We start from the raw sequence: 14,589 nt of genomic DNA on the forward strand, positions 1-14,589 counted from the left end.
ACCCTCTATTTTTCTTCTCACTCAAAGGTTTTCACCTTTCTAACTTACTAGTTACTACACCACAAAAGCATCGTCTTTTTACTCTTCTGCTTCTGATACTAATTTCTTTGGCAACGCCCTCTATTTATACATGCCAAAAGACATGTGAACAAGATTACTGCAATTCAAGTTTTACTGTGTTACGGTTGATGTGTAATCTGAACCATCTGATCTCAAACCAACGGCTGTGATTGAAAACAGCGTGATACTGCGTGTAACTTGGACAGCAGTAGATCCATGTCCCTATAATTGCGTATGCAATTCAATTATTGAGAACACAAAAATAATAATTATTAAAAACTTGCACTATAAATAATACACGTTACTATTTGGCTTATAGCTGGCACTATATGCTTCCTTCACCTCTCTATTTTGTTTTATCTTAGTGAAATGTCAAATTATATGTAATAAAATCAAACTAGTAGCTACAACACCTTTCTAGTTGGTTTAATCTCCATGGATTCTCCAACTTTTTACTTACTAAACCTTATCTCTTTTTTCCTCTTCATCCTTGTGGCACTTAGGAACACTCTCAAGAAAAAAGAGTCACCTCCAAACCTACCTCCAGGACCATGGAAACTACCTATTATAGGACACATACATCATCTAATTACATCCACACCACATCAAAAATTAAGAGACTTGGCCAAAATATATGGACCCTTAATGCACCTACAACTTGGAGAGATCTCTACAATTGTTGTTTCATCACCAGAGTATGCTAAAGAGGTACTTAAAACACATGATGTAATATTTGCATCTAGGCCTAAAATTGTTGCAGTAGATATACTATTATATGGATCAACAGATATTGCTTTTTCACCTTATGGAAATTATTGGAGACAACTAAGAAAAATATGCACAATTGAACTTCTTACTCAAAAACGTGTCAATTCATTCCAACCTATAAGAGAAGAAGAACTCACCAATCTCATCAAAAGGATTGATTCACAACAAGGGTCATCCATCAACATCACTCAAGCTATACTTGAATCAATAATGAATGTAACTACAAGGTCTGCATTTGGAAACAAATGTAAAGGCACAGAACAACTTGTATCATTGGCAAAGGGTGAATCAGTTGCAGGAGGTTTCGACATAGCGGAATTGTTTCCTTCTGTTAAATGGCTTCCACTTGTTTCTGGTTTGAGACCTAAACTTGAGAGGTTGCATAGACAAATTGATAAAATACTAGAAGACATCATCATTGAACATAAAGAAGCAAAGTCAAAAGAAGATCAAGGTGAAGTTGGAGAAGATCTAGTAGATGTTCTTCTAAAATTTCAAAGTGGTAATGATAATGATCAAGATATATGCTTAACTGACAACAATATCAAGGCTATAATCTTGGTAAGGATAATAAATCCCTTTATGTATGACTTAGATGAATTTTTAATACTAACCTCATGAGGTCTTTGAAATTAATAGACCTTAATGGAGGAAACTATCAAATAGGTCTCTGTCTCTATAACTCGATCACTCTCAAATAGGTCCATGACTATTTCAATATCTCAAATTAGTCTCTGTGGGTGTGACTGACAAATATTTCTCAATTTGGTCCCTCGAAGAACATTTGTTTCACTTACGGAGGGACCAATTTGAGAAACATTTGACAGAGACTGATACTAATTTGAGATATTATTTGAAAGCGGGTTATAGAGGACAAATATGATAGTTTACAATATTAATATTTGCTCTTCGAAAGAGGTCTCGACATCAAAGCCTTTGATATATTAGAGACAATAATAGAATCAAGTTAGGTTCACGATATTTGTTTGCAATATCAAAGATTGAGACGCAAGTACTCTTTGATGCTTGTGCATTTTACTTTTCAGAACATGATTGGTGCCGGAGGTGAAACAACATCTACTACCATAACTTGGGCAATGGCAGAGTTGGTAAGGGATCCAAGAGTGATGAAGAAAGCACAATATGAGGTGAGAGAAATATTCAACAAGAAAGGAATTGTTGGTGAAAACAATATAAATGAACTCAAATATTTGAAATTAGTTGTGAAAGAGAGTCTAAGGTTACACCCTCCAAGTCCTCTTTTACTTCCAAGAGAATGTGGACAAGCATGTGAGATTGACGGGTATCGTATACCAGCCAAAAGTAAGGTGATGGTGAATGCATGGGCAATTGGAAGAGATCCAAAGTATTGGTCTGACCCAGAGAGGTTTTATCCGGAGAGATTCGTTGATAGCTCTATTGACTACAAAGGGACTAATTTCGAGTACATTCCTTTTGGCGCTGGAAGAAGAATATGTCCTGGAATCACATTTGGTTTGATAAATGTTGAGTTGACACTTGCATTGTTGTTATATCACTTTGATTGGAAGCTTCCCAATGGAATGAAAGGTGAGGACTTGGACATGGTAGAACTATTTGGAGCTAATGTTAAAAGAAAAAATGACTTGTACTTGATACCCAATGCTCCTCTTCCTTCTTTGGTATAACCTTTCAATATGTTGTTCCATGTTTATTTTTGAAATAAGGCCTTGCCTATGTTTGTTGGGTTTATCTCTAATGTTCAACCGTTTTCAAACCTGCTTCTACCTCATTTTGTCACGTGTATTTAGAGGATGTGAACAATCTTAGCAGTGTGATATTGTTAATTTTAAAATGTGTTTTCATGTGCCAATTGTGTAGAAAGGCATAAACTAAGTAAATAATAACTCTATATAATATACTGAGCAAGTAAGTATATCACAGAAAACAACAAAAGCATCTTAGAAATCTGAATTCCAAGTTATCATTGACTAAAGAAATGCTATAGTCGAGATTAATCATTGAGTAAAAAACCTTTAAAAACTAGATTACAAAAGAAACATTGACTAAAAATTTATTAGTATCAAATGACCAATAATGTGGTCCATGTGGCTAGTAAATTTGGGCCATTTAATTTAAACATATATTGGAAGAGAGATTGCAACTTAATTAAATGGTACTTTACATCCTTAAAAGTTCGGAGTAAAGTATGTCGTAAAAACCTGGTCGAAGATAGAATCGACGAGATTTTTATATAACAGTTTTGGTCCAATCATGGTTGAACCAAATAACTATAAAATAAATATAAAAGTATTCGATACTATTTAAAAAATAAACTAAGTAATTGAATCAATCATGATTTAACAAGGTTCGACCCAGTTCTATATAACTATGAATCAATTGTGGTGAACCAACCGACAGATAGGTTCTCAGTTCAACTCGGTGAACCAAACGATCCAATCCGATTTTTAAATCGCTAAATTAGACCTACAGCTATTGGCTGTGGAATAAATAAAGTTGTTATTAGCATGAAGCAAAAAATAAATCATGGATGAAGATTGGTTGACACCATGTTACACATGCAGTACAGGTTGCAATATAAAGAAAATGTAATGAACACAAACCAAAGTCCCAAATCCTTTTTTATTCAATAGTATATTTATGAATCTACCCAAGCTCTTAAAAAAAGAAATGTATCTACCCAAGATCAAGATTTTAAATTGTTGTAGCGGGTGTATCCGTGATTCTTAATATTGTAAAAAACTACTCCCTCTAGCTACAATTATAAGCAAAATTTCACTTTCTAGGTTAATCGAATAACTGATGTATCTGGTCTTACGAGATACATCAGTTATTTGATGAACATAGAAAATGAACTTTGGCTTATAATTGTGGCCGCAGGGAGTATTAACTATCATCCCTGATCCCATGTAATCTCAAATCATTCACCTTTATAAGCTTGATGATAGCTAGCACTGTACTACACCTTTCAAATTGGTTTGATCTCCATGGATTCTCCAATTTTTGGCTTAATAGTCCTTGCCTCCTTTTTCCTCTTCATGCTTGTGGCACTGAAAATGGGGAAGAATCTCAAGAAAAAAGGCTCAGCTCCAAACCTACCCCCAGGACCATGGAAGTTGCCTATTATAGGAAACATACATCATCTAATTACCTCTACACCACATAGAAAATTAAGAGACTTGGCCAAAATATATGGGCCCTTGATGCACCTACAACTTGGAGAGATCTCTGCAATTGTTGTTTCCTCACCAGAGTATGCTAAAGAGGTACTTAAAACACATGATGTTATATTTGCATCTAGGCCAAAACTTCTAGCTACAGAAATACTATCATATGGATTCACAGATATTGCTTTTTCACCTTATGGAAATTATTGGAGACAACTACGAAAAATATGCACAATGGAGCTTTTCAGCCAAAAACGTGTCGGTTCATTCCAGCCAATAAGAGAAGAAGAGCTCACCAATCTTATCCAAAGGATTGATTCACAGCAAGGATCATCCATCAACATCACTCAACTTGTAGTTTCATCAACATTTAATATCATTGCAACGGCTGTGTTTGGCGACAAATGTAAAGTCCAAGAGTTTACATCTTTGGAAAACGGAGAATCAATTGCAGGAGGTTTTGACTTAGCAGAATTGTTTCCTTCAGCTAAATGGCTTCAACGTGTTTCTGGTTATAGGCCTAAACTTGAGAGGTTTCATGGGCAAATCGATCAGATACTAGAAAACATCGTCATTGAACATAAAGAAGCAAAGTCAAAAGCAAAAGAAGGCCAAGGTGAAGGAGAAGATCTGGTAGATGTTCTTCTAAAATTCCAAGTTGATAGTGACACTGACCAAGATATATGCTTAACTGACAACAATATCAAGGCCATAATCCTGGTAAGGAAAATATACCCCTTAATGTATAACTTTGATACTTACCTCACGAGTTCTTTGAAATAGAACAGTTTTATTAAGAGTCATAATGAAGCAGAACAGTTTCTTTTTTAAATAAAAATTGTTAAAAAGTCTCGCATTTGTTGCGAGATTGCCTGAATATATGTTTATAAGTGAGGGGCAATCCTCATCTTACAAGTCGGTTTTGTAAGTTTGAGTTAGGTCAAACTCTTAATTATAAGATGGTATCAGAGTCTTTCCACGACCTGCTGGGTCGCCTGCAATCAGATTTTTGTTCGGGACATCCACCATTTATATCTGCACCCTAAGCCCAATGGCGCTGGGCCGCGACATCAAGGTTTTTGATGTTTTAGTGAATGCAGTAGAATCACAATTCAAGTATGCATTTTTTTTTCAATATTGGATTGCAACACAACCGCAGATTAAAACCTTGTGTTGACATATTGGATGCCATCTAACTATCTCTTTAAGTTGTCTCTTTGATAGTCTTGCATTTTACTTTTCAGAACATCTATGGTGCTGGAGGCGATACATCAGCTTCGACCATAGTTTGGGCAGTAGCAGAATTGGTAAGGGATCCAAGAGTGATGAAGAAAGCACAAGATGAGGTCAGAGAAATTTTCAAAGTGAAAGGAATTGTTGGTGAAAACTGTATAAATGAACTCAAATATTTGAAGTCGGTTGTGAAAGAAACCCTAAGGTTACACCCTCCAGGTCCTCTTTTACTTCCAAGAGAATGTGGTCAGGCATGTGAAATTGATGGGTATCATATACCAATCAAAAGCAAGGTGATAGTAAATGCATGGGCAATTGGACGAGATCCAAAGTATTGGACCGAACCAGAGAAGTTTTATCCGGAGAGATTCATTGGTAGCTCTATTGATTACAAAGGGAGTAATTTTGAGTACATTCCTTTCGGTGCCGGAAGAAGAATATGCCCAGGCAGCACATTTGGTTTGATAAATGTTGAGATGGCACTTGCATTGATGTTGTATCATTTTGATTGGAGGCTTCCCAATGGAATGAAAGGTGAGGACTTAGACATGACTGAGCTATTCGGAGCGACCATCAAAAGAAAAGATGACTTGTATTTGGTACCCACAACTCATCTTCCTTCTGTGGCAATATAAACCTTTTACAAATAACAAGCAAAGGCTATAAGAATAACCTTGAATTTGTTGTTCAATATCTACTTTTGAAATAAAGCTTTGTTCATCTTTGCCGGGTTTAGTAGAGCTGAAGACTTTCTAAATTCTAATGTGTCTGGTGTCGGTGACAACTGGATTAGGAGCCATCATGCTGATAGTAAATTTAGTTTTCAATAACATGCATGAATCATTTGTGAATACCTCTTCCTTTTTCCCTCTGGAAAACTTAAATTAGGTTTTTTATAACCATAACTAATGTCGTGGAACTTATGCATCCCCTCCAAAAGGTGTAGCATTATTTGGCTCTATTACAAATTCTTACAAGTCATATAATGATCACAAATTAAACCATCAGATCAATATTGTCATATAGACACTGCAACTATGCAAATCACTCGGTAAACACTTATCTTTTCCGCTTGTGTGGTTCGTCTGTGAACAATGAAAAACATTAGTGAAAAGGTCTCAGTATATAGCTAGTATAAAGAAAATGTAAGCATAGTTTAGAATGTGTGCAATCTCGGTGAAAATCAAGATCAAAATGTGGCATGTAGAAATTGCAAAAACCTAAATCAATCATACATAAATCCCATAAATTTGATTATGCAGAACCAATTATAAAACAATTAAGTTCTGCTCCAATTGTATTAATGTGCCTTAATTTACCTTTTCCTTACGAGGATAAGCAACTGGATTACGACTGGCTTCCCTGAGATTCTCGACAGACCCAAAATTACTATCTAAGTATTGTTCGTTAATAATGATCAGGGAACAATGTACATAGAAAGTAAGCACAACACAAGGGAACAATGCAGACACATACATGTATTTCAACAAGTCAGTAGCCGCAGATTATGCAACGCTCAAATTCTATTTGACCATAATTCTCTTCAGTATCAAGGTTCATGAAACAAGTGCAATCAAGGATTAAATCTTTGTTTAAATTGACATAGGAGACATTAAAATTAATTAAAGAGACACTGAACATTCATTTTAAAACTTTTGTGGATATGTTCGTCAAAAAAAAAAAAAAAAAAACTTTTGTGGATAAATAACATATGTTGCAGTTTATAGCATAAAGGCTTATTATATAAAGCATTTATGAATAAGCTATTTCTATTTTCATATAATCTGTGTTATTCTCATAATCTAACCTGGAGAGGTTATGAAAAATAAGCTGAAAACAACTTATGAACATTCTCTCAGACAATGTCGTAAGTGTTTATGTTAGTAGATAAACTCAAATAAGTTAATCAAACACGTAGGTTACAAGCTAAGCTTTTACCGTGAGCTGACACCTTACAGACAATTGCGGTTTAAATACTTGATGATTGAAATTGATTAGTAAAGCAATAATTTGAGGCGAACAATAAATATTAAAAAGAAAGAAACTAAGAAGGCATAGCTTCATGATCAAGCCAAAACCTTCGTTGAATCACTAGTGGAAAAAACACTTCTTAGGTCGGTTAGAATCGACTTCTTAAGTCGGTTCCGAGCATGACCTAACAATTCCAGTCATAAGAAGTATTGACTTCTTAAGTCTGATTTGGACCTGACTTAAGAAACGCTTTTTAAGTCGGTTAAAATGACGTTTTAAGTTTGTCCCGTACCTGACTTAAGAAAAGGCAACATAAGAAGTTTGAAGAATATGCCCAGGCAACACATTTGGTTTGATAAATGTTGAGATGGCACTTGCATTGATGTTGTATCATTTTGATTGGAAGCTTCCCAATGGAATGAAAGGTGAGGATTTGGACATGAGTGAGCAATTTGGATTGAGCATCAAAAGAAAAGATGACTTGTATTTGATACCAACAGCTCATATTCCTTCTATGGCCATATAAACCATATATACAACCTTGAGTTTGTTGCTCCATATTTACTTTTTAATAAAGCTCTTTTCATCTTTGTTGGGTTTAGTAGAGCTTAAGACTTTTTAAATTGTAATTTAATGTGTCCGGTGTCGGTTTCGGTGTCGATGGCAACTGTATCCTACCCACTTATTGGTTTTCACCACCAGTATCCTACCCACTGGACCGCCTAATCTGGTTAGAAACTTAAATAAGGTTCTTTGTACATCCCCTCCAAAAGTTGTAGCTTTATGTGGCTCTATTACAAATTTGAAAGTAGTCATAAACCATCAGATCAATATATGCAAATCACAATTGAAAATTTGAAAGCATAACATAAGGGAACAATGCAGACACATACATAGAGATGTTGAATAAGAAAACAAAAAATTGATGAGAGTAAGTAATGTTGAATATTATCTTAACTGTCTTGCTACTGCGATCAACAATTTTGATCGGAGATGCTTTGGTTTTGTGACTTTGACAACTGGTTGTATGGTGATGACGACGGCCAGCAACGTCGCCATCGGCGAAGGACAGAGCAAGGGTTCATGGCATCAAGTAGAGAGGATGGTAACATGCAGGGGTTCGTTGGTATCCAGTTTTTCTGATGATTCGTTAGCCACATTTCACCATCTCAGTATTTTGATTGATCCAATGGAGAAAAATGATTGAACGATAGTGTCGTTCCCAACCAAAACGTCGGAGGAACATATAAGGACGAGCACCGAAATAGTAATTAGGTCTGCACACAACAGAAATTCAAAGACTGAAATTCCAGTTTAAGAATTACTTAATTATCCTAAGATACACTTTGGAGGAACATGTAATGAGAGTAACAAGAAGCTCCATATGATAACTTTTAAAATTAACTCAAATACATGAATTTACTGCTTCTAACTACCACAATATTTAGAATTTCAGCTCTAAAATCTTACTAATCATGAAAAGTTCCATCTGGCACAAGTCCAAAATTCTCAGTAAGTGATGCTTGCAGGAATTACAATAAATCATGTATTAGTCCCACATCGCTAAGACCCAACCAAAATGAAGTGTTTATATAACTTGCACCAAGAGCAAAGGACACGACCTTACTTGAACAGGATCTGTTCTATAGGGTTGTACTACTGTGTCCTTGATTTCTAAGGAGACAGGAACAAAAATCTGGATGATGAACTAAGACCGTGTGATCAGAGCGTGATTAATGGCTTAGATGATCCTCAAGTTTGAGACATCATCTGGTGCTGTAGATGATCGTTCCAGTTCAGTCTTACCTGTACTGGGTGGTCACACGGTGTTCTTACAGATTCTCCAAACTTTTTTTTTTCCCTTACTAACAACAACTTCAAATTACTGCAAAAATTAATTACTCAACAGTCAACAACAATTTTAGGATGCGTTAGTACATTACCTTCTTGACTTGCTGCTAAGATGAACAACAATTTTGATCCACAGGAGAAGACTAGGTGACCAGATGCAATTTTGAAGATTGTTTGTGTTCTCAAACCTTCCTTCCTCAACTACTCCTATAGTCACTAGTTACTTGATCAATGCATAATACCCATTTCCCAACAAAGTTGTGTGGTTACTACTTACTACGATAAATAAAAATTCTATGGAATTGCTTTGTAAAACTTGTGAGGTAGAGAAAGCTGCCACGTTGAAATGATTATCTTTATTACTCCCTCCGTCCCAAAATAAATGACTTAATTGACCATCTTCACGTTTGTTAATGCATAATTTTAATTATTAATATCTTGAATTATCTATTATTAAAAATTATATATTTTAAAAATACTTATCGAGACAAATCAAACATCTCATATCCTAATATTTGCATATACATATTAGTAAAAAAATACACTCAAAGGAAATCGTATGAATAGTAGACAAAATAAAAAATATGTAATTTATTTTGGGACTATATAAAATAATTTGTTCAAATGATTCATTTTTATTATATAAGTTTTTTTTTTACATGATTCTATTATCAATTGTCCACTTAATTTTACCTTAACTAATTAAAATTGTGATGCACTTATATCTGCTAAATTGATGTTACTATTTTTTCTTTTGTTTGGATTAAAAGATATTAAAAATTGCATGTCAAATTGCATGTCTAATATTTTGATTTAAAGATATTAAAAAGATATTTTTGTTTGAATTATTCAATATAAATCTAAAAAAATAATTTTTACTTATATTTAGAAAACCAGATGGAGTATGTCATAGAGATAAACAAAGTGTTTTCGTTCTATGAGTGAGTGATTACTCACTTACTCCCACAAGTCACGTTTATATTTGTGAAACATTTGGACTTCTATTGATGCTTAACTGAGCTTATGAGTTCATTCCTCCAAATGTGATTTTCCTGAGCTTGATATTATTGTGAGTATCGCAAATCTACTTTCTTTAACTTTTATAGAAACTCAAGTGTCGAGTTTGAGCAGCGACAAACAAATGAGGTTGTTCATATACTAAAGTGGCCACATTTTATGCTCGGATTTTGGTTGATGTACCAAATTGGGTTAAACACATTCTAGTTAATGAAATGTTTTCTGTCAAATATTTTTTAAACTTTTTCATTTTTTTTTATAATGTATTAAACATGATTGCAAAAACAATTAAGAGATTTTAATTTTAAGAGTTTAACTTAAAAGTAATGACTAAAAGTTGGACGAAAAATATTTAAATGACCAACACTTGCTTAAATATTTTTAGATGACTTAAATCAAAATTTGATATTATAGGAACAAAAAACTTATTTAACTTTTATTTTTTTTGTCGTTAAACAAAATGACAAACACCAAAAAAAATTATATACTACCGCAAAATCTAAGTTCGAATTCAAGTAAAAGTGTCATGCTCATGTCTAATTACATTAGTGTTGCCGATTGAGTTAAAAATTATTGATAAAGGAAAATGTTAACTAGTGCCTCAAGGCACTGGTTAATGAACTAAATATGATAAGCGAGCCTTGAAATTTGTGTATTTTATTTTTTAAAAGTATAAATAAATGCTTGTTTTAATTTGAATATTACTTCTTTTGACTTTTTTAACTGTGTTCGGGGAACTAGTTAGCACGACTCATTGATAATTTTTGTTGTTGTTAAGTAGTAACTTAAATGTGAATAATTAGAGTGTCTGAAGTTCGAACTATAATCCCCGCATATATAATGCATTATCTTTATCAATTTAGTTAAGCTCAAAGGAAGAATAAATTTTTATTTCTATTATGATTTTTTTTTTACCATAATATTTCTCTTACAATTTTTTTATGCTGGTCTCTCTTTGTAACATATAGGTCTCACGACTAGTTTTCTTATAATTAAATGCATTATATGTTTAGTAAAAGTGGCTCAATTTGTAACTATTTGAGATTTGAGATATTATTCGAGAAGCAAATTTTAACTTTATCATTTTTTCATGTTTATAGTGTATTAGTCACAAGTTGTTTTTTTAAAAGGAAAAACACAAGTTATTATCATTTAAAGTAATATTTGCATGAGGGATCTATTTTATTTTATTGCATGAGGTATTCAATTGAAATAATTGAATACTTTTTAAATATTAAAATAAAAATATATATAAATAATGTGTACAAATTGGATGAACCACTAAAATTCATTTAAAAAAATTTAATACCATGAATATCATATTGTTGATGCAAAAGACTATAAATTTTTCTTTGTTTTGGTACAAGTGTACAACCATTATGAGAGATAAAAATGTCAAGGGCAACCATTGTCTACCATTCTTTTTCATCTTTTATTTAGTGAACTTACCATTCTACAATCTCAATCTAGATGGTCTGTCCTTAAAAAACAAATGTTCTAGATGCTTTCACTAGGGGTGGTAAAAATGGATGGATTGGATAAATTTAAATTTGAATGATAATGGATGAATTAAAATAACCTATTAAAATTTTATTTAAATAATTCAATCAAATTCATCTAATTAATATATGATGATTCATTCTATCCATCTACTACAATATATTAATTTTTTAAAACTATTTTTACCATTTGATTAATAAAACATATTTACTTTAGCAAAAAAAATAAAATTTACTTATATTATTTAAAAACGTAATTTCTTTTATTTTATGAGTTGGTGTATAATCAACCAAAAGTTTTTTTCTCACTGAGCCCAAACATTGTTTTAGGCTTTTAGCGAGCCTAAAACATTCTTTCTACACCTTCATATAAATCATTTTTACCAAACCTCAATTTTTTTAATAAAAGAATTTTAATAAATAATTTATTTAAAGTGATTTATGAAAGCTCACGTTAACTAGTGTCTCCGATGCAGTTAAGGAATAAAATAAAAAGTGACTTTTGCATTGAAAATATCACAATCGAGATTAGCTAAACTATCGGCACGCCTATTTGCTTCATGATAGGAGTGTTAAATTTTAATCTCCTAATCTTCAATAGGTTGGGCTAACTATTACCCTCTCAACAAATATTAATTGATCTAGTAACTGCTTGAAAATCAATATCTAGCTCAATGTAATGGAAGCCAAGCCTTCACACATACTTCAATCCCTCTAAAACTCCCCCTAGTCAAGAATCGAATCATATACCAAATAGTTAAAGAACTCAAGTATTTAGTACTTATGTCACATTTTTAGTTATCAATTGTTAAATTTAAGTCTATTAACTGTGATTTGAAGAATGTTAAACTTTACAATCATATTTGATTCATGACCATGCTTTCTGCATAAAAATAAATTTAAAAGTAGTAGTCATACTCAAGGTTGAAGAAGGTAGCAACTAATACTCACCGAATCTAATTTGATAAAAACAATAGTTATTTACAAATCGACTTGTAAACCTACGGAAGAAGCGGGGCAAGGTTGAAGTTTCAACCTGATTACTTGTGTTTGTCTATCCTACCGTGCTCTACTTTAGACAAATTGATCGCGGAGCTGAACAAAATGGAGCGAACTTATCAAACTATTATTGATTTTTTAATTAGGTTGTCATCATATCATATCTTTTATATTATGAGCTTGTATACACAAGCAAACTCTAAACCCTAATTTGTTTTCCCTCCATTTTATCTTGCAATTTTTATTAAAAAATAATACAATTTTGTCTTGACGATGATTCGAACTCGCAACCCTTCAATGCAACGCAATATTTCCAACCACTATGGCAAGTATATCAATTGTGATTAAAATTATGTGCAATAATTGATAAGCACCATCAATTTTAAAAGTATATCATATCAAAATTATTGTTGACTATATTATTCATCACGAAATATTTTTATGTCTTTCCTGATCAATGATTTTTTTTCTACCGGATCATAAATTTAGAGAATAATTATCATGTGAAATTTGGAAAGTTATTATCAAACTCAATTCTGCTAAATCAATTTTTTTTTGCAATACAATCAAACACAACTATAGTCATGTCATTAATCACATTCATTATTTTAATTTTGACATTGCATATTTAATATTAACCGATGATCAATTGATACAATATGCACTAGCAGACCAATTGTGATTTAAATTATGTCCACAAAGTGTTAAGCTTCATCAACTTTCATAGGAAAGATTTCATACGACAATTAAGCACCATCAATTTTCATTGCACAATTTAAACAATTAAAAACCGATAATCTCTTATATTATAAGCTTGCTAACATAAGCTAACCCTAAACCAAATTTTTTCCCCTCTCATTTTCTCTTTCTTTTTATTGCAGCTTTATATTAAAAAAATACATATTTGTCATCGAACCTGCATCCCTTACTTACAATAAAATCTTTCAACCGCTAAAACATATGCTTCAATTATGAAAGAATTTAGGAATCCTAATATGTTAACCCTGTCTTCAATAAATTTGAACGGCGGAATTAATCACAATTTTTATTTATTTATGGATGTCTACTTAAGTTTATGTTCTTGATTATGTCTTTAATTTTTTTTAACCTTTAATTATCATCAATTTTTTAACTTTTAGTTATCAGCAATTTTTTTTTTAATAAACAAAACAATGGGGTTCCAAAATTATTTAAAAAATATATAAAATATAAAATAAACACATAAACAAATATAGAATAATTAGTCCATGAAATTCCCTATACTACTCTTATTGAAAATGCTTAGAATTTTTGTATTTTATTTTTTATTGTTACATATTACACCTAATTAGACCCATGCACCGCATGGGTCAAAGTTCTAGTTATCTTTTATATTATAAGCTTGTATACACAAGCAAACTCTAAACCCTAATTTGTTTTCCCTGTTTTCCCTCCATTTTTATCTTGCAATTTTTATTAAAAAATAATACAATTTTGTCTTGACTATGATTCGAACTCACAACCCTTCAATGCAAGGCAATATTTCCAACCACTATGGCAAGTATATCAATTGTGATTAAAATTATGTGCAATAATTGATAAGCACCATCAATTTTAAAAGTATATCATATCAAAATTATTGTTGACTATATTATTCATCACGAAATATTTTTATGTCTTTCCTGATCAATGATTTTTTTTCTACCGGATCATAAATTTAGAGAATAATTATCATGTGAAATTTGGAAAGTTATTATCAAACTCAATTCTGCTAAATCAATTTTTTTTTTGCAATACAATCAAACACAACTATAGTCATGTCATTAATCACATTCATTATTTTGATTTTAACATTGCATATTTAATATTAACCGATGATCAATTGATACAATATGCACTAGCAGACCAATTGTGATTTAAATTATGTCCACAAAGTGTTAAGCTTCATCAACTTTCATAGGAAAGATTTCATACGACAATTAAGCACCATCAATTTTCATTGCACAATTTAAACAATTAAAAACCGATAATCTCTTATATTATAA

General features: G+C 32.1%; 1 protein-coding gene, 1 long non-coding RNA gene and 1 other non-coding gene across 5 annotated transcripts; 2 read left to right on the forward strand and 1 right to left on the reverse strand.

The window, feature by feature from the left end:
- The first annotated feature begins 386 nt into the window (after positions 1-386).
- On the forward strand, positions 387-2,699 carry LOC123913429 (cytochrome P450 71D11-like). Its single transcript, XM_045964175.1, has 2 exons — positions 387-1,389; positions 1,875-2,699. Exons 1-2 carry the CDS (start codon positions 496-498, stop codon positions 2,493-2,495), a joined length of 1,515 nt encoding a protein of 504 aa, XP_045820131.1. The 5' UTR covers positions 387-495; the 3' UTR covers positions 2,496-2,699.
- Positions 2,700-3,420: 721 nt separating this feature from the next.
- On the reverse strand, positions 3,421-9,339 carry LOC123913447. Of its 3 annotated transcripts, none has more exons than XR_006811634.1 (3): positions 9,143-9,299; positions 6,548-8,476; positions 3,421-6,313 (listed from the first exon to the last, which is right to left on the reverse strand). It is a non-coding gene; the product is annotated as an uncharacterized LOC123913447 (long non-coding RNA). The 3 variants fall into 3 exon arrangements; XR_006811635.1 differs by having other exon boundaries at positions 6,086-6,313; positions 7,492-8,476; positions 9,143-9,307; XR_006811633.1 differs by having other exon boundaries at positions 3,421-8,476; positions 9,143-9,339.
- LOC123903461 lies at positions 8,817-9,040 on the forward strand. Its single transcript, XR_006808033.1, has one exon. It is a non-coding gene; the product is annotated as a small nucleolar RNA U3 (small nucleolar RNA).
- Positions 9,340-14,589: the final 5,250 nt, after the last annotated feature.

This window comes from Trifolium pratense, linkage group LG1 (assembly GCF_020283565.1).
Source record: "Trifolium pratense cultivar HEN17-A07 linkage group LG1, ARS_RC_1.1, whole genome shotgun sequence".
Taxonomy (NCBI): domain Eukaryota; kingdom Viridiplantae; phylum Streptophyta; class Magnoliopsida; order Fabales; family Fabaceae; genus Trifolium; species Trifolium pratense.